Source organism: Phalacrocorax carbo, chromosome 10, assembly GCF_963921805.1.
Source record: "Phalacrocorax carbo chromosome 10, bPhaCar2.1, whole genome shotgun sequence".
Lineage (NCBI taxonomy): Eukaryota > Metazoa > Chordata > Aves > Suliformes > Phalacrocoracidae > Phalacrocorax > Phalacrocorax carbo.
The window spans coordinates 1,120,889-1,141,762 of record NC_087522.1 but is presented as its reverse complement, the minus strand read 5'-3'; the positions used below and the strand labels follow the sequence as shown (position 1 = coordinate 1,141,762).

The 20,874-nt window shown below is 43.7% G+C and overlaps 1 protein-coding gene across 6 annotated transcripts in view; it reads left to right on the top strand.

Moving 5' to 3' along the window:
• Positions 1 to 3,536: 3,536 nt before the first annotated feature.
• Positions 3,537 to 20,874, top strand: part of RBBP6 (RB binding protein 6, ubiquitin ligase) — a 31,751-nt gene continuing 14,413 nt past the window's right edge. For 2 of the 6 annotated variants that reach the window (XM_064461321.1, XM_064461319.1), the window contains exons 1-5: positions 3,537 to 4,199; positions 11,741 to 11,840; positions 13,790 to 13,828; positions 14,496 to 14,532; positions 19,323 to 19,367. In XM_064461321.1, the coding sequence (XP_064317391.1) occupies positions 4,034 to 4,199; positions 11,741 to 11,840; positions 13,790 to 13,828; positions 14,496 to 14,532; positions 19,323 to 19,367 (387 nt within the window). In that variant the 5' untranslated portion in view covers positions 3,537 to 4,033. Of the gene's footprint in view, positions 4,200 to 4,285; positions 4,745 to 11,740; positions 11,841 to 13,789; positions 13,829 to 14,495; positions 14,533 to 19,322; positions 19,368 to 20,874 lie in introns of those variants that run through there. The other 4 variants (XM_064461324.1, XM_064461320.1, XM_064461322.1 and 1 more) reach the window with 3 other exon arrangements.

Sequence of the window (20,874 nt, the reverse complement as noted above, 5' to 3'; positions counted from 1 at the left end):
CTTAAAGTTACAAAAATAGTCTTGATGCCAACAGGTGTGTGGAGAACACCAAGCCTTAGCGCTGCTCTCGTTTTTGAATGACTTTCAGAACAGAGCCCAGCTCGCTCTGAAAGCCACAGGGTATTTCCTCACCTCCCTAGGAGTTCCCAGTTTGCTTTTTGAAGTTATGAATGTGAGTAACTGAGAATATTTTCTTATGTGCTGCAACAGCAAGCTAATTGCTTGTTATGACACGAGCATTTCTGCTGAGTGTGATAAACATTGTTTAACAGGCATGTCAAACCTTTTGTGTAAGATGAATTCGTCTAAGTAGAGATACGGCAGCATTGCCATGCTGGCAGGATCTGGTCGCACATCCTCCTCTGGGTGCAGCTGGGCGGCTGCTGCCCCGATGGCCACCTTTAACTGCCCGCACCACCCTCCTGCCAGAGGTTACTCCTCGGCTGCCGGAGGGAGCATCCCTCATCCTGCTTCGGTCTGAATGAGCAGTGGTAGCTTGAACAGCCCGAGCGGCAGATCATCACCACGTCAGGCCATTTTGGCTGAAATGCTTGAGGGAGCAACCAAGCAGGTTCTGCTGGACTATGGAGGGGGTTTAACCTTGGGCAGGGCAGGGCTGGGCAGCGCTGCGGAGAGCTGGGAGCTGTAAAGCCATCGGCCACCTCGGACACATTATCTCCTGGCTGTGTGAGCAGACCCTAAGGCCGGGATTCATCAGCCACTGCATTCATTTTAGGACACCTAATACTGGATCAAAAGGGCTGAGACGACACGATGCAATGTGCTGACCTGGCACAAACTCTGCTGGTACAAATTTGTTCTGAAGTTTATTGAAGACGTAAGCGTGTCCCATCAGACCTTACCCAGATAGGCATCATCTGCCGTCCAGCAGCCCTCAAAAGCCAAAGGGCAGCGTAAACACGGTATGGCGCGTGCTGTCTGAAACGACGCGGTATGGCTGTGTCCGCATCTGATTCAGGACAAAGTTACACAGCACGTGAGCCACAGCACACAGGTCTGGCACTTATGTGGAAGCTGGTTCAAAAAACGGTAACCTGGGTACACTGACATTCTCAAATTACTAAAAAATAAACCCAAGAAAATCTACTCCCCCCTTTCTAATGGAGACAAATTGTTTCCCCCAGACCCTGTGTAGTTTGGAGACCCCATACACCTGACAGTCTTCTTGTTCATGCAAATCCTTTTTCCCCTGGAGTGGATGAAATCCCATAGTTTCCCGTAGGGTTCAGCTATCAGAAGTTTCCTATCCTAAAATTTTAGATGGGAAGTGTTTTTTCCCAAGCCTGTTAGTCTTCACTATTTTTACTTTAAAAACATACTTGTCTTTGTATTATTTTTTTTGAGACAGCACTGTGCCAGCTGATATTCAAAAGGTTTTCTCTGTAAACACTTGCAGCCAGAGGATTAGAAAATAAATATTTTTAAAGTGAAAGATTGTACTTTGTAAGTTTGGATAAATGGGTTGGGTGTGCAACCAGTACATAACTTTAAACAGTTGGGGGTATAACCATTACATTAATAAAACTATGAAATCCAAAAGAAGGTGACTGATATTAAGTGTATAATTTTCCGCAGTATATTAGCGGGGAAATAAGTGGTAAAGGAAAAATGAGGATTCATACAGAAATGTGCATAGTATAAATTACTTGATCGTGTAAAAAACTTGGATGCCTGGAAAGACAGTAAAGTATACCTCTTAGATTTGTGGAAATAACAAATAGCTCCTTTACTAAAAAGCAATAATCTGCATAATGAAACATTAATAGACATTTTATGTTGCAGTCATTGCCTGCATAATGAAAACTGTAAGATGATAATGATTTTTCTGTCCTCACATAGTTTATTTTGCTGTTTACACACAGCGGTTAATTTCCTCATTCCTGCTCCTCAAGTTCTATTCCCTATTCTAATTAATTTCTTTCTCATTTCTAGTCCAGACTAACCATCCTTCCCTTGGAAAAAAAGATCATTATCTAGTCCATTTGAAATCTGCTCTCATCTGTTTTATCGGTCACCCCAACAGACACATCTGTGATATCGGGGTGATGCTTGGCTGTGTGTCAGTAGCGTAACTGCTTTGTAAATTCAGTCATTTATGTTTTCTTGGGACATTTTGAGATGCAGACACAAAGATACAACAGTATTGTTGTCATCCGTGCACGATTCACCAGTGCCAACGCACTCCCAACACCTGCAGAGCAGTGCGGGACGGGGGCGTGTGTGGCGAGGGGGATCGCTCCTCGGCCGGGTGCCTGGCAGCGGTGGGGCTTTACCAAACTGTTGCTTTGGTGTGGCCCCTCTGGGCAGAAATGGAAACCGAATGACCTGCTGTGTCATTTGTTCGCTAATATAGGAAACAAGGGAAATGCTGCTGTTGTTTCCCACAAGCAAAGTGGGAGGTTGGAGCCCCCCGAAGCTCGTGTGGTGCCAGGAGGGATGTCCCCTCCCTTGGCTGGCCCTGCGGCGCAGGCAGCCAAGTGCCACACAGCAAAGCTGCTGCCTCTCACGCAGGCTGTCCTGCCCTGGCTGTCTGCTGCAGGAGGGGACAGCGGGTGGTGGCAGCCTGGGGGGTGACAGGAGGGACACTGTGCAGTGGCAGGCCCGAGGGGTGACAGGACACCGGGTGGTGACAGGCCCGAGGGGTGACAGGAGGGACAGTGGGTGGTGACAGTAGGACCAGCGGGCAGTGGCAGGCCTGAGGGGTGACAGGAGGGACACCGGGCGGTGGCGGGCCTGAGGGGTGACAGTAGGGACAGCGGGCAGTGACAGGCCCGAGGGGTGACAGGACACCGGGCGGTGGCAGGCCCGAGGGGTGACAGGAGGGACAGCGGGCAGTGACAGGCCCGAGGGGTGACAGGACACCAGGCGGTGGCAGGCCCGAGGGGTGACAGGAGGGACAGCGGGCAGTGACAGGCCCGAGGGGTGACAGGACACCAGGCGGTGGCAGGCCCGAGGGGTGACAGGAGGGACAGCGGGCAGTGACAGGCCCGAGGGGTGACAGGACACCGGGCGGTGGCAGGCCCGAGGGGTGACAGGAGGGACAGCGGGCGGTGACAGGCCCGAGGGGTGACAGGACACCGGGCGGTGGCAGGCCCGAGGGGTGACAGGAGGGACAGGGGGTGGTGACAGGCCCGAGGGGTGACAGGACACCGGGCGGTGGCAGGCCCGAGGGGTGACAGGAGGGACAGCGGGCGGTGACAGGCCCGAGGGGTGACAGGACACCGGGCGGTGGCAGGCCCGAGGGGTGACAGGAGGGACAGCGGGCGGTGACAGGCCCGAGGGGTGACAGGACACCGGGCGGTGGCAGGCCTGAGGGGTGACAGGAGGGACAGCGGGCGGTGGCGGGCCGGGGGACAGCGGCGGCGCGGGGCGGTGGCGCCCGCCGCTGCCGGCCCTCCCCTAGGGGGCGCTCGCCGTTTGGACGAGGAGGGCGGGCCTTTTGTCATAATGCGCTGGGTCACGTGAGGCGCCCGGGGTGAGGGGGGTGGTGGGCGGGCGCGGCGCGCGGTGGCGCGTGCGCAGTGGGGAGCTCGCGGCGGCCCGTGCGGTTGTCGGCCGGGAAACCCCTCGGCGGGAGACTGAGGCGGGGGCGCCCGGTCGCCATAAGCCAGCGGTGGGGCCCGGGAACGCCGCGGGCCGGGGCGGGCGCGCAGGCCGAGCCGGAGCCGCTCCCTGTCGTCCGTCCCGCGCCGCGAGGAGGAGCACGGCGGGCGCTGCCGCGGGCCAGCGACGATCGCCGAGGGCCGCGGGCCGGAGCCGTTGCGGGGGCGGGGGCCGGGGCCTGGCAGCGCCGCCGCCGCGATGGAGCCCTGAGGCCTCCGCCAGCCCAGCCTGCCCGAGGTCGCGGGGCCTGGCCATGGCGGAGCGCCGCGGCCTCTGAGCGCCGCCGGCCCCTCGGAGTCCAGCCCGCCCCGGCCGCGGGGCCTGCCCCGAGCCGCCGCGGCCCTCACCCGCCGCCGAGGCCGCGGTAGCCGCCGCTGTCGCGGAGCGAGGCCACCGCCCGGCCCCGACCATGTCGTGCGTCCATTACAAGTTCTCCTCCAAACTGAACTATGATACGGTCACCTTCGACGGCCTCCACATCTCCCTGTGCGACCTCAAGCGCCAGATCATGGGCCGCGAGAAGCTGAAGGCGGCCGACTGCGACCTGCAGATCACCAACGCCCAGACCAAAGAAGGTGCGTGGGGGGGGTCGGGGTCGAGCTCTTTGTGGGCCGTTCCCCACCCGGCGTGAGCCGGCCCGGGGGCACCGCGAGGGCCGGCGGCGCCGGGGATTACGCGGGGTGGGAGGCGGTAATGCGATTTGGCCGCCATGGGTAGCTGTGGCTTGTGTTGGGGCCTTGCACAGCTGCTCTTCGGGAGTTGCTGTTGTGGCGAGCACCTCCGGAGCCGTGTTCTAGGCACGGAGCTGGGCGCAGGGGAGTACGTGGTTGGTGTGCGACGTGTAGCGCTTACAAACGTTTTGGTTTCCTGGAACTCTTCTGGGTGAAATGATAAGGAAACGTGGGAGGATATCTTATAATAACAAACTGGCCAGATTTCTTTGAAATCTGGCGGAGAAAGCTGAAAGTGATAGAAATAGAACAGATGGCTAATTTGAAGAAAGTGGTTTTGGTGACTTAATGTTGTCTTCAACTTCTTTTACCCCACTTCACTGGAAAGCTGCTTTCGTGCCCGTGGCAGAAACTGCTCGCTAGCAACATTTTGGATCAAGAGTGTATCTGTGAGTTATGCAGACCCTTTAAAGCCATCTTGCACATAAGTGTTCTCTGTATCTAAAAACTACGCTTTGGAATTTCTTGTTAATGTAACTTCTTTGCTCTGCAAAGACATTGTCATTCAGAGGCAATTGAGCTTCGTCCTTCATTTCTAACCTTTTGGCTTTTTTTCCTGGTACTACGTGTTAACCATATCAGGGCAATAGTGAAGTTGTATGACAGAACATCTGTGGTGAATATATGTAAGAAATGTTCTTGGAGAAGTCATAAATTCTTTAGAATCTAATAAACGGTGCTTGATTCTCAGAGATGATAACAGTTTTGAATTACTTAATATGATATTTCAGTTTGGTAGTCTGCCATGTTGGTAAGTTTGAATGTGATTAAAGACTTTGGGATGTGACTTTTTGGAAATAAAAAAACTGTAAAGTGTTTTCATTCCTTAAAAATTAAATTTTTTCTCCACCTGTGGTTGTGTGACACACTTAAAACAGTTGTCTTTTTAAAATGTGTACTGGTGGTTTTGTCTTTTCCTGTTTCATGTATTAAAGCTTAGAATAATACGTACACAGCAGTAACTGTAACTTCAGCCCTAGCCTTTAAAGTGGTCAGACCTAGAGCTCGCTCCTTATCTTACAGGTATCTAAACTATTTTCAGGAGAATGTCTGTGAAGAGACTTAACACCCCAATCTTAGGGACTGTAGGTATATGCTGGGTTGTATGACGTGTAGGTAGAGAAACATTTCAGCAGCCTTGAATTTTTCTAGTAGTATTGAAAAAAAACACTAAGAGCTTTTGAAAAATGTTAAATTTGCTGTCAGGGCTTTGGTGCAGAAGGGTCTGTGTGTTTTGTCTTCAGTTGCTAATGCCCTTTCAGCTTCACACATGCTAGGAGGCCGAATGACCAGCTGGCTGATGTCACTGCTGTGACAGTTGGGCCTATGTAAAACAGGGCCTTAAAACCTGGGTGTTGGATGGTAATAAACTGCAATGGAGCCCAGTTATTATCACCAGGAGAAAAAAACGTTTGAAATAGGCCAAACACGTGGATTCTGTTACAGCAGGTGAGGAACAGAATGCAGAGCTTTAGAAGAAATATTTGTGCTCATAAATACGTTACCCTATAAAGCACTACTCTTAATATGCATAATACCAGTTTTACCAAGCGCGTTGCTTTGTTCTCGTACCTAATCAGAACCCAGTGAAGAAAAAGTATCTGCTTCCCCAGGTCTGTTAAATGTGGGGTTGCCTAGAGGTGAAGTTAAGAGAACTATCTTTCATACTTTAAAGAGCATCACTCTGGTTTAACAGGGAGAAGATGCTCCTGCAGGTAGGTTGTGTTGGACTTTGGCCTTTGTAAAATGAGCATAAAACTTTAAATCCTATTAGTGACGTAGATGCTTACTGAAGTAGTCGTACGGGTGTTTTCCATGTGAAAATGCAAAAAAAAAAAAAAAATCCCCCAGTGGTTTTCAGAGCAGACCTAGAGAATTCATTTCAGTGCAGCATATATGTATGCCAAATTTTTGGCTTATATGCATAACCATGAATTTCAGTTTATTGATCAGATGTAGATGCTTAAATCCACTTTCAGAAGATACAGGAAAAAACTAGACCTGGATATTCTGCCGAAATGGATTGTTGGGAATTCTTACATGTGGACATAAATTGTTGGGGTTTTATAACTGTCTGCGCAGGAGTCCTGACTAAATGTTAATGGGATCTTGGGGAGAGCAGAGTGAGCCGTGAGTGAAGGTAGCCTGCTTGTTCAGATTTTTCCAAGCCCTCTAGCCTTTCACAGTTCAGTAACCGTTACTTTTCACAGTGGAAATCTAGTAATAGAAGCAATACTAATGTAAGCTAGAAATAACCAGGATTTTAAATCTCAGTGTTAAAAAAAAAATTGTGATGGACTCTAAGATGCTGGGAAGGCAAAATGGATAGTTGGGACCTCTTTTAAAAGGGAGGGGCATGTCCTCTTCCATACTTACTGTAGAGGCATGTTCTCTAAAGGCAGAATTCCCTTTGAAAAGCCTGTGCTCAGGAATGATGCACTTGGACTTGTCGCCTTCTATTTTGATCTGAATTTCTTGACCTGTCTGTTATCATAGACATTCTCCTAGTATTGCAGAAGAACTGCAGACTCCAGAACTCGGGTTTCTTGAGTGCTCTTTCCTGCCCTGTAACGTTCTGACTCAAAACACTTGGAGAATGTGCTGTTCTGCTTATCAGGCAAAACACAAAAATATAAAACCAAAAATGTGACTCTGAACTGGTCTTAGGTTAACAGTTTGAAGCAAGAATAGTGCTCTTCTGAGACTGCCTCTTGAACTCAGAACTTGCCCAAGGTCAGTGTTGCAGCATGCGCTTCACAGTTTAGTAGTACCATGATGCAATGTCTTCAAAACAAACTCATGCTAACTCTGAATGAAATCAGTGGGCCTCACAGCTGATGTGTGTCTACTGGAATGTCTTCGACATTGTGCAGACCTGGCAGTTTAGAGAAGACATTTAAGCAACTTTTAAACCTGGCCCTTCACTGTGCCATTTTGTGCTGTGGTGCTAGTGTGGGGGATTACTTTGGTTACAGCTCAAAGCCCAATTAATTCTTGGGCTGCCATGTCGCATTATTATGTAGAGCTTTCAGGAAGGAGATGGAGTTCCCCATTTCCCCAGTCGAGTTGAGGGTAAGCCACTGAAAAAAGATGATTCTCCAGTGGAGCTGGTGCGCTGATGGACTGGGAGTCAGGTGCTCTGGCTCTGTCAGCAGCAGGTTTGGGGCTTCTCAGGGCTGTGCTGTCAGCTGAGTTCATATACCTTGGCCAGGTGCTTAGGGCAGGCTCAGTCTGGTTCATTACCACTGTGTCTCCAGCATTGCTTTCGCTTTCCCAGTCCCACGCTGAAACAGCAAGCAGTGCCAGTGAGACATTAAGGCATTGGGTGGTCTGTATGATCAGATCAATGATTGAAAGTGCGCTAGATTTGATTGACTCATCCTCTCAAAGCAATGTAAGTGCTCTTTTGGGGCACAGCACTGTATGATAATAATACAGATGAAAGTTCTGTGAACCGCTTGGCCTATGGCGCTAGCTAACTCAAGGAATGATGATACACCAGTTGTAGGCGAGATCGCTAATACCTATTCTGGTGGAAGCTGAAAATTCAGAATTAGTAGTCCAGTCTGTTAATGAGGATGTTTCGAGGCAGTGCTTTCAGTGCCAGCTCCACAGACGACGTGTTTGTTGCAAAGCGTGCAAGTGGTGTTGATTAGAACAGTTAAAAGCTCACATAATGAGAAAGCATATTTTTAAGCGCTAGGGAGAAAACGTGTTCTTGGGAGTCACCCTGTGTTCTGCTAGCAACAGTCGGGCACGTTAGTAGTAATTTTCATCTCTTATTCTGCACATCTTTCCCCCAGTAGCAGAATAGCTGGTTAGGAAGGCATCTCAGCCTAATAAAGGCTTTTCTTTGTTATTTCACATAGAGACTTGCCTTCTGATTTACTTCTGTTCTCATGAGCTTCTGTACTTTATCTGGGTGGAAATACTTGCCTAGTTAGCGCTCAGAGAGGCGCTTTTGCGGTGCTATCAGACTCAAAATGGTGGATTAAAGCAGGCCATAAAATAAACGAGGAACTATTTTCAGTAACTCATTTATAGCTTGCACATGACACAAATTATTAAAGGTAGCACATTTTCAGAATTATAGGTGAATTTTAAAATTGTGCATTAAAAGTGAACATTATAAACTTCAGAGCATAACCTGAGCTGTTTGGGTTTTTTTGCAGGAAGAAGGTTGTGGACACTGATGCAACTGTTGATTTAAGATTTCCAAGTCAGTAAGAGGCAGCAAAGTAGCTATTGTTTAACTTGCCTGCCTCCATTCGTTCCTTGAAGTACTTCCTTCCCTCGACTCTTTCAAGCATACTGTTTTCTTGTAGATCAGTTTTAGACTGTTCTGTCTCTTCTGCTCTTGACTTTAATATAACATCCAAATCTCCCTTTGCTTTTGCAAGCTTTCTGAGTTAATTGAATCCTTCTTTTTAAGCACAGGTCAGATTGACAAAAGCCCAGGAGCCAGATCCTGTCCATCACTGTCAGTAAATCAAGTTCTGTGCTAAAAGGGAGTAGGAATCAACAGTGTTGTTACCTCCAGCTGTGTTTAATGTTTCCATTGCAGCTCTGCTCGGACAAGTGTGCAGTAGCCTTGTTGGGCACGGTGTCGCAGCTCCCGTTGCAGGTGTTGAGTCACGTGGCGAGGCAGAGTGACACAGCTTTGCAGGTCCTAGTAGATGCCAAGTCCCTGCTGCGGGATGTTGCTCCCCGCAGGGAACAGGTTCCGGCTGGGAGATGCCAGTTTAGTCTGAGAGCTGTTCGACTAAGCTGGCATCTGTTAAATCCAAATCAAGCAAACAAAAATTTCCAGAAACTTCAGAGATAGTGCTTCAGCTTTAGTCCCTTCCTATAAAAAAAAAGTTAACTTCTTAGTCTACATTGTTTGACTTCACCTTTAGTAAAATTTCATGATCAAAATGAATTTAATAGAGGAGCAGGAAAAATAAATTTATTTAAGCCAACTGATATCAAGTCCCTCCACAGGATGAACTCAGCCATGTACTCTGCTGTATATAAACACTCTTCCACAAATTCTCTGACTTGGGGACCAAGCTAGTGTGATATTTCAAGTACCAAATACAAATAGGTGCTGTGACAAGTGTCCTATGCAAATAAAGCCTTTACTTCAAGCTATTGTCCCTCTTCAGCTGATCTGTTTAAATGTGTAATGATTGACTTTTAAGGTGAATTCCTTTTTCTATCAGTCTGTTACTGGAGGGCTGGAGCTCTCTTCACAGCGCACTTAGCAAGCGGGCTGAAAACAAGCAGTATATACATATACATGCAAGGATAGGGTATTCAGGAGGCAGGTGTTAATGCTTCTCTTCTAATGGTCAATTAATTGTCACAAAATACTGAAAGGACTTGCCTCTCTCTTTCTTTGCATCATACACCTGTTGTGCGTGTTCAGATTGACCTCTGCAGGCTTGCATAGGTTGTGAATAAAAGCACTCTTGCTGTCCTCATCTGCACAGCCTCTTTCTAGGAGGGGTGCTGCTACTTGTAGTCTTCTGCAGGGGTACTGCAATCCTCTGTTCTGCACCAGCGTAGCAAACTACTGCCTTTTTGTGGAGCCACTGTTGCTTATCCTAGATCTCTGAAGTCTCCCTCCAGTGGTTTGTGATCTGCACCAGAAAGAATACTCTATGACTCCATTCAGCAGGTAGCAACAGCTGCTTTGGGCTTCTAGAACTGCAGCCAGCATGATCTGCGGGTTGTTTGTCTGGGCCTCAGAACTGTTTGAGCTCCTTCTCCACCAAAAAGTTCCAGTGCAGGCCTTTCTTGAGAGGTGGCTGCGTAATGGTTAGATTTTCCTTTTGAGAAGAGCCCTAGGGGCTGGTTTCAGGCTATATGAATTCTGTAAAAGCTTCTATTTTCATTGTTAGTAGGCCTTCCTCCATTGTTAAACTGCTCTGTAGTCCAGAGGAAGCTTGCTGTTTCGTTCCCTGGGGGGAGGTCAGGAATTAGTTTCAGCTACACGATTTCTCAGTTCTCCGAAGAAGTGTTCTGTCATTTGGAAATAGAAGGAAAAATTTCATTTCACTGTTGAAATGATGTCTTCTGGTAGGTATGTTTTGCTCTAAGAGAGGTTCCAGTCCATAGGAATAGTATTCTGAAAAATGGAGCATAAACTGTGAAATGTTCATGTTTTGTGTGTGATCACTGGGCAAAACCACCCTGACAGAGCTTGACTAGACATACAGCATCTTTGGTTTTCAGACCGTGGTTCCGATTTGGTCTGCAAAGGTAAGGGCTTTTAATATTTAAAACTGTAGGCAGATTGCAGGGAATGGCTGCAGATAGTGCTTTAAAATATTTAGTCATACCCAGCTTGTATAAGCACAATACAAAAACTGGTTCTTGTGGAGATCTCTGCATTGTAAGCTTACTCACTCCGAGTGTCTCAGGTAGTTGGTTTTTTGTGGTTTTTTTTTTTTTTTTTTTTGCTTGCACCGTATGTAGAAGGTCTGAATGCTTTCCTCCTCTTCGGAAGACTAATGTGGTGTAAGCCAAAGCAAAGCACAGATAGCTTCAGGCATGCGCTGTTTTCAGAAGGCTTTTCACGGCTGTCGTCTTAAGCAGTTTTGTTTGAGTGTCTCTGCTCTGCAAAAAGTTAATCAGAAGAATTTGTGTCCCTTTGGTTAATTCGAACTTGATGATTAGCTTAAGAGGGAAGATACCACTTCAGCTGGAGCCAATTCTGCCCTGCTTGTGAACGCAAGCTCAGAAACCCCGCGGTGTTTCTGTGATCCCAATTCTAGCGCTGCCTGTTTTGTTTCCATTTCGGTGTAAAGCCCTGAGCAGCTGAGAAGTGTGGTTGTTGATGGATTAAGCTCCCAGAAACAGACAGCGATGGCAGGCTCTCTTCTGTGTGCTGTCAGTTGTGAGCACTAGCAGCACAGGTGAATCGTTTGCATTAACAGCCCTGAAAGCAATGGCGCAGGGTTTTCCTGCTTTAGCTAAGTGCTTGTCCTGTTGCAGTACAAGCTAATCACACTTTAGAATCTGGTTTATGCCGGTGAGACTTTGCTGTGGTTTTTCTCCATAGACCTATTGGTTTTGTAGCTCAACAGAAGCAAAAGCAACTTAAGCTAGGTCGGGAAAGAACCTCACGCTCTCCTTTAGTGACCTGTGAGACCGTGTATTTTGCTGTTGGCATGCAAACTATTTAAAGAAAAAAAAATTTGCTGTTTGTGTTTAATTCTCAAACCTGAAAATTTCTTGAAATGTACTGTGAGTGTGTTGAGACGATAAAAGCACAGTGTTACATCTGAAATTCTGCATTCGTACCTGTAAAGGGATTCTCTGAAGTGCTGTGTAATGACATACTAATATGCATTCTTACGAATGGACTAATGTTTTTTCTGTACTTATGTTGTTTTCAGAATACACGGATGACAGCGCGCTGATTCCTAAGAACTCGTCGGTGATTGTTAGAAGAATCCCTATTGGAGGAGTTAAAGCTACCAGCAAAACATATGTTATGTGAGTATCCATAAAGCATTGTATTCTCTGTTAGGGGTTTCAGTGTGTTCAATTTAAATGGATGCTAGTATACAGAGGCATTCAGGTTCTAGCTTTCTTGTTAAAGCTGCTGTTATTTTTATTGTAATGGGGTAGATTTTAATGGGTCTGTGCCAGAGAAGACCTACATTTTTAGGCCTGCTGGGACACGGGGTTCCAACTCCCAACAACAGTTCTAAGATGATTCTCTTGGTTTGTTCTTGGGGTTGGTTGTTCTGAGACCCAAGTTATAGATCCTGTTTCCTCTGGGTGGAGAGATTGCTTATTATACGTGTCTGCTTTTATTGCTTTAATAGTAAAGACAGATACACACTGTAGTGTAACTTGGAATTTGTTCCATCTCGGAAGTGTCTGATTGTCAGTGTTTGACTATTTCTTGTATTTGGGGGAGAGGGGGCGGGATATGGCAGATATTCTTGCCCCGCAAATCTGGGGGGTTTGCATACTAGCTATAGAGGAAAGACCAAGGGTTGCCAGCAGGCGAACCATGCAAACAGCAAGTTCCATTTGTAAGTGATTCCTACTAGTTTCCTAAAGACAACATCTGTTTCAGGCAAGAGAAAAAGAGTGATAACCTTAAGTGTATTGCCTTTTGTGCAAGTATGATGAAGGAATAGTTAATCCTTTCCAAACTTGAAACTCAGCAGTTTATCATGTTACCAAATGCTACTAGTTATCTTTCTGACTCTGTACCCTAAGCTGATACCTGTGCTCCAGGTTTTAATTCTGTATTCCCAAGGTTTATGGAGCACAGAGAATTGGATGTATTGATCCAAGTTACAGCTATTCAAGTGCAATCCTGGCTACAGGATTGTTGCTGTCGCTTATGTACTCATACAGACCAGTTCTATATCAGCTATGTTAGCGTTGTTTGAACAGTCATGTTTTCCAGCCTTCTTAAAGATATGCCTCTCCACCACAGTTAGTAGATGTTATTAGCCTGTGGTTTTGCCATGTCTTTCTAATGTTGGCTCTCAATAGAGTAGTCTGAGTTACAGTGTGTCTTGAACAAACAGTACAGCAGCATCCAGGTACCCATGAAGCATTTGCAAGCAAAAAAAACCTGGAATTTATGTGGCTCTGCGTGTAAACTTTGAGTGTATTTCTGCAGTAGTTGTTGCAATGCTTTCAGATGCTCCCTATTAATTCTGGACGCCACAGCGTTGTGCTTCTAAACGTGGCCTTGTTTCAGGGGTTAATTGAAATATGTATGTCGATGCATCATCCTCCATTTCTGGTTGGGTGGCACCCTCTCCTCGTATTGTAATGCTGCCCTAAAATGAGAGGAGAGGTGTAGCTAGTGTCAAAGGCCAGATAAATACCAGTATGTGGGGAAAAGGAAAGAATGGCACTGCTGTTCTAACACGGAACATTAACCAGGCAGATGAGCTTTCTGTTCCTTCAGCTGGAGACATTGTAGAAACAACTGTTAGAGTGGCTCATGTCTGGGAATGAGGGATTTATGTGTAATGGTGGAAAGGCCTTTCGAAATGCATTACTCGCCTTGTAGTGTGTTCTTCAAGGTAAACATGTGAAGAAACCCTTGTGTGGTGATCTAAAGTGCTTCCTTGTACTTCCTCACTGTCAGGAGGTACGTGGCTGCAATGGCGAGCCTGGGGGCGTTCTAGCAGTGGCAGCAAGCACGAGCCTTTCTGTTTGTGCATAAATTCCACAGCAGCCTTTGAACTGCCTCTGCTCATGGGACGCTTTGGATGATGTATGAATTGTTTGTTAATGCTGTCAATGGTTGCATGTCTGATTTGTGATGAGTAGCATGCATATACAGATCAATGAGTATGCGGAATCTCAGGAAGTTTTCAAATGTATTAAATATTTCCTAAAATACTGTAGCATTTTCAAGATTATCATAAAGCAAATTCTGGCAATTAAGACCTTTTTTTTTGTCACAGGACTCCTAAATCGCACAAAATCGTAGAAACTGCTTTCAGGTGACATTTCTACTACTATTTTTAGTCGATATAGCATATGTAACACGTTTAGTATTTTGACACTTCCATGGCTAAATGTAGTAGATATCTGAACACAGGGCTTGGGCTTCCACAAAGAAACACTGTTCTAAAGACGATGCTGCTGACACTTCTGTTATTCCTTTGTCAGATGACTGATTTTTTTTTTCACTCGAGTAAACTTGCGCTTGGAAGTGTCTAGACTATCACTGTTGGTTCTTAGGAACTAAAGTACGTTCTGGTGCCTGTTTGTAATAGTAGAGATCTACAGACTGGCTAAAGGTACCTTTGTATTCTGATGGTTGATTATTTAAGAACGCAAGAATTGTAGTACAGACTCTGTATTTTTTTTTTATAATTACATAGCAGAGACAAAATACATGAGGATTTCCTCTTGCACTGTTGTGTTCTATAGCTGTAAGTCTTAGCGTAATTTGTGATAAAGTAGAAATGTGAATTTTTTTGGTGTTTTTAAGTTGCACTGAATGTACCAAGAGAGAACAGTTTATGTATATGAATAAATTTCCACAGTCACTAGACGATCGGAGCATAATGTTTTGATGTTCAGGTTTTATAATGTTTTCACTGCTTGATGTTGGGTTACAAGTGCTTTATTTTAAATTCTGATCACCTTTATTTCTTCTTCTAGAAGTCGAACTGAGCCAGTGAGTGGAACATCAAAAGCAGTATGTAAAAACACAATCTCACACTTTTTTCTACACACTGCACTTAATTCTAAACAATGTAGCCTTTTATTAATTTTCCAAACATTAACTTAATATATTTTCCAGTAAAATATAGTATATGTTGTAAATACAATGTATTTGATTCAGCATAGTAAAAACTGAGTAATGCCATCATTTGCACAGTTCTAATGTGAATATTGGTATTTGTGCCCAGTAATGCATTGTATTTCATCTTGACTATGACTAGACTATTTCCTGTATGACTCTGTGTTGTACAGATAATGTATGATCATTTTTAGATCATGTAGGTTCAAGGTTTGCACAATTGAACATGGTGCCATGTTCTACATCTGTCTGTCTATAGCTAGTAATATGTATGTTTGTATAGGTTGTTGTGTGCTTTTTGTTTCTTGCAATAAAAATTGTTTGGAGTGTATTTTTTGCCATTTTCACATTGTATCACTTAGCTTTTGTTTTTAAATACTTTTTTTGCCTAATGGTTTTTGAAAATGTTATCAAAAACCACTGAGAAACCATTATTGTTAAACTTGGTACTGTTTCTTACTTTTGACTTGGGGGTTCAAACAAATACCAAACCCAACATATCCCCTACATTTTGAGGACAGTTCTGTGCAGCTAAACAATTCCTTTTCATGTCCTTAAATACTTGGGTATTTGTTCCTGTATCATTGAAGTGATATTGTTTGGGCCCCTCTGAGTACATAAATGTCTTTAATAGCTTGCCGTGAATTTTAAGTATCGTTGCTACGCAAAGTGGTATTCTAAAGTTCTGCATTTGCTCTTTCCACTTTATCAGATGACGCCATTTAGTTTAATAGTTCGTCTGCAAATGAAAATACCTAATGCAAGTGTTGGCACAAGGTTAGAGCCTGGTGCCTTTGTGGGACAAAGCCCTGTGATTTTTCTTAACTCGTGCCTGCAGTCCATTTTTGGATCTGGGTGACCTCAGGGTTGGATGCTGCTGTAATTCCCCAAAGGCTAAGCCTTTCTTTAGTATACCACCGCTTTGAATTTGCACTTGGAAAAGGGGCAGCATTTTTCTTCAGGTCTGAAAACTCTGTTGTCCTGTTGCTAGAATATAAATGAGTAACACACGGAAATACTTGACTGGTAATGGTCTAGATCTTGATTTGCCACTTGGGTTGAATACTGTGTGTAACTACGCATTTCAAAATAATCCTTACAGTTATAAAACTTACTATTTGGTCGTTTTTATTTTTCATCTTTATTTTAAGTATAACTGCTTTTTCTTCACTAGAACGGTGTGAGGCATTACACTAACCCTGGATCATTGGATCTGATCTCTTGATAAGCTGTTAGGGTAACTTAATCTAGAAATTCATGAACCCTGGGTCTGTGTTCTGTGAAGAATACAGCCTCTGATTCTCGTGGAATGGTATACAATCAACTTAAAATTGAAAACTCTTTGTACGTAGGTCTAAAACTACTTAAGTCTAAATCTGGATCTGCAATTCTATTGCTGATTGATTCTGATTCCTTTTTGGACTTGAATGCCTCTCATTGTGAGTTGGAGTTAGTTTAACTGGCCCAGTGACCCTAGTAGTTAATGTAATGCATTGATGTAAACCACGTTTATAGTATTTGATCTAATTCAGATGGGTTTTTATTTCTTGAAAACAGTTATTTTTCTTTTTGTTTACTAGCATGTGTATAAACACAAATCACATGTTCATAAATAAAGTTAACGTTCTTTTAGCCTCGTGTGTTCCCTGGCATGTCTGTATTACATTTTGAAGTAGCATCTTACCATGAGCTGACAGAGATGTCTCAGAAAAGAAAGGAAAAAAAAATCCTGGAGTGGGAGGGAGGAGTTAGTGTTAGAACTCATTAAATTAAATGAAAGGCAGAGCAAAACCTCTCCCTCCTTGTTTGCTCAGACTGCACCTGCTTTGGGCTGTGGGTAGGTGTAGGGAGGATGGAAGCCTTGCCTCTCTCTTGACAAGCCCTTTCTCTCTCTGCCCTGTAAAAGCACTGCAGCCTCGGGTGCTTCTAGTGCTGGAGGCACAATTAGGTTTCTCTTAAAGCTAACTGAGGTCTTGGTCTGAAGGGTGGGGGTTTTGTTTGGTACACATATTTCTGTATGTATTTCAGAGCAGAACCTGGATCTTAGTGTGGCAGGAATAAATCACTGGAAAGCTTGCCAATTGTTGTTGAACAGTAAAGCAGCAAAATTAAAATTAGTGAAGATTTTTTATAAAGGATGCACAACAGCTCATACTTTGAATATTTCTTCATTGTCTTGCTTTTACGTTAGCTGCCATTCTACACTTGCAAATTTGTGCTGCTGTCCTGCTGTAGCTACAAGCAGATTAAGGAAGTGGATCTCCTTTGTTGTAGTCTTACTACTTCAGTTACTGCAAGGATCTCTGATTGGTGTTTGTCCTCAGAGACTGCAGAAATGCAGAGTCATGCCCATTGTTTTAGCGCTGTCAAGCAGAACTGGGATCCTTCCTGGCTGAATCTTTAGTTTAGCCAAGCTATCTATCGGGTTTTAGGAAACCGCTGTAATTTAAATGTAGCACTCGAGCAGTGAGATCAGCCATTTCCTCCTATCTTCTGTCCGTTTCCCACTTGCTTTGTGTTAGTTTCTGTTTAGACTTCTGTTTGAAATGGGAGTTAATACATTGACTTATTCTGGGGTTTCGGGGTTGGTTTTTTTTTTTGTTGGGTGGGTTTTTCACCCCAGATCTTCTGCAGTATTATCTTAGGGTTGTATACAAGTTTCATGGAGATGTTGTTTCTGCTTGACTGATTTGAGGGATTGGCAGGAAATACTTCAGTAGAAATCTAAAGGGGGGGGGGGGGGGAACCCAGGAATGTAGGATCTTTGGAAGACAGCTTTGGGCAAATGTACTGAACAGTATGTTAATGATCTATTTGCTGCTTTTGATAACTGTTTAGTAGAAAGGAGTGCTATCACCTCCTTAAGAAATCAGATTGTTGCCTGCAGGCTGTATAACAACTGCTTCCTTAAAAAATACAAGAACTGATTAAGAGTTTATGAACTGTTAGGTTTCAGTTACTGGTCAATGCTAGAGTGCTTAATGCCAGACTCCAATAGGGAGCTTTCCTAGTTTCTTGTTTGCTTCTGAAAAAAACACAGAATGAGAGTGGTTGCGCCTGCCGTGAGAGAACATAGGCCTGTTTTTCCACATGTGAAAAAGAGTGGCATATGGAGCATGAAGCTTCTAAAATACTTGATCAGACTTCCTTCTTAACAGAACTAGGTACAAAATGTTCTGAAAAAGGAGAGTTGAGTCTTATGGTAAGACTGGCAATGGAAAGAAGGTCTCTTTTTTTCCAGCTCTGGCTGTTCCTCTCCAAAGGCACGTTTTCAAGAACTTTTTGGTTAGTGATGCAGTCATGTTATATGTGCTTTCCGAAACATACAGAGCAAGAGTGATAAATGGAGGGAGGAATCATCTGTGCGTAGGTACTTTTTCCCCAGAGTCTGCTAAAACTTGAATTTTTCCACTACATTAGGTAATAAAGGACTAGAGCTTTTTCCAAGGAGGGGTATTAATCTCTTCTGATTAATTTAGTGATCTTTTGAGGAGAGCTGTTTGGTTTACATTGTGAAATTTTATTCGACATTTCTGAACAACTTAAGACATAGTAAGCAGTGATGCGATTGTCTGTCTTTCTGATCATGTTTTAATAGTGTAAGCTTAACGGCTGCTTGTGACATAATATAATTCAATATACTGGAAAAGGAGCTGGAGAAGGGTTTACCCTTTTCACTTGTGGAAAAACTGCACTTCAGCCTTAGTTCTCAATAAGCGCAGCAGTCCGTGAATAACTAGCGGACTTCATTCCTGCAAGCTGTGCCAGTGGGTAGCTGGGAGGGAGGAGTGTGGTTGCAATGGAGAAAACAAATACAGGATCGTGCTCTGAATCCACGTTTTCATTGTCAGGAGTATGCTTTACACTTTCTTGCTTTTGTTTATTTAGTACTGGGCTGCTATTAAAAATTGGTTTTAGTCTGATAGCAAGGAAATTCTCACACTTCCCAGCCTGATTTGGATAGTATGGCCTCTGGTCTAACAGAATACGAGAAATCGGTTTTCTCAGTTTTTATAGGCTACTCTGTCATGATAAACACCTTTAAATAATTTAAGCAAGTTTGGTTTTTTTTCTATACAAAGTGTTGGGTTCCTCTTATGGCTGATGTTTGGGGTTGGTGGGTTTTTGGGGGCTTTGTGGGCTATGGTGAGTTGGCATTTTTAAACTTCCTGAGAGTATGGGTAGAGTTCATGTTTCAGGGCTGATATGCCTGTGCTTTATTCTGACATGCAGCTACTGTGTTCATAAAAGCATAACCATGTGCATTATAAATGATGAGACACGAACTGATTAATTTACAAACTACACTGAAAATAAGTTTCCTGTAGTGATGCATCCTTCTCAAACTCAATTTTTTTTTCATCCTTTTTAAAGGATTAAAAAATTGACAACTTCCTTGCCCCTTTGACGTTTAAGCAGTTGTGAGCATTTGATAAGGGCCCCGCTCTGAGACACTCTGGAACAATAAGTTGTTCTCAGGCGGGTTTGGTTATTAACCAGATAGGCACTCTTAAGCTGTCATAGGTTTGGACTTTGTTTTGAACAAATACAAGTTACGCTAGGTTGGAAATGCCTTTCAGTGACACTCAGTGGATATAGCGCAGGCTTTCAGACTACAGTAGAGGTTAACTGTTGCTATGTTTTGATTGTAGAACTTGAATATGTGTTTAATTTTTTGTGAACAGATTGATGACTCTTCTGCATCTATTTCTCTGGCCCAGCTTACTAAGGTATATATATATTCTTGTCAAATACTTTAAAAAAAAAAAAGTGTTTGCTTCATATTTTTAAATATTACACTGTGATCTATAGCTGGATAACTGTTGTAATTTGAACAAAAGTTTAATTTTTAATAATTTCAAGTATTTTAACTTTAAAATGTGTGTATATTTTGATACTATCCTGTAAAGAGTAGTTCCCAGTTTGGGAAGATAGAAGGGGAGTACCTTATCAGCCTCAACATAATGTTGCAGTATTACTCATCTTCAAGACACAAAGAAGAAGCACTTCAGAAGCTGTTTACCGTTTTTCATACGTTTCGTTAATTTTGCGTTGGAAACTAACACAATTTTTACAGAAGAATTTAATTGGCTGTAAGTTATGGACATTTCAGGGGGTTGCAACAGCCAAAATAGAAGCGTTTCTGTAACATGGACAATTGCATGGCTATTTTTGAATTTCTAGTCATTATAGTTATAGATCCAGTCTTTGAATGCTGCACAGTTTCATAAATTGTAGTATATCTACAGTGGACAACACAATCTAATTTGTTTGAACGCAGACTGTAAATTGTGTAAATGTACCTAATTGTTTATAGGAATATACCAATGTGTATGTGTGGCATATTAGCAGATGTGACCTTCTGAAACTGTTGTAATGCCATGTTTTGCTCTGGAACTGCTTGCATTTTTTGCTCAACAATGTGTAACTCTGTCTGGGAAAGCACTAGTGATTGCACTTTGTGAAAGGCGTAGTGCTAGCCAAATAAATTATTAGTCCTAAAAGTCACCAAGATTAGAGAAGGCAGGGCCTAATGCACAGGAGCTAGTTCTTTCGTCTGAAAATGAAGGCTGGAGTTCATTTCCAAGAAAGAGAAAACTCTTCCCACTGGTAACTTCTTCCCTCTCTCACTGCAGACATTAAATGGTGGACATTTGGCCAAAAAAAAAATTAGTTTGGAAGGTAGCCACCAGCAGAAATTGGTCTCCATTAGTGCTGTCCCTAAATGTGTCCTTGGTTCTGTAAACTCCTGTGTAGTTTTACTCTAAAATGTTAAAAACTGTCCAAGTGCTGTACACAACTAAGCTTTCGAGAAATTTAAGTATTTCAGAAAAATACAGGATCAAAACATAAAGCAGCTCAAAACTGTTACTTCAACCTCGCTAGTGCAGGCTGGCTCAGCATGGAGGCGATGTGTTAACAGTTCTCTGGTTTATTATTACTCTGTATGAAATGCCATCTTTGAATTTTGGTCTATTCCTACTAATGTTTTTGTGGTTTTTGATGTGTTTTGTAAACTGTTTGGGTTCAAACAAATTAGTCAAGTATCTGTAAAGTTTTCTGTAAATGTTAATGGAAATGATTTCATAGCTGTTGATCTGGATTATGTTACTGTTGAGAAAAAACTGTGTATATGAAACAACCATTTAATAAAATGTTGAAACTAGTTGGTTGCTTTTGTGAATGAATGCATCTAAAAACAAATACATGAGTGGCTGATCTGAATGCTAGGTGCTT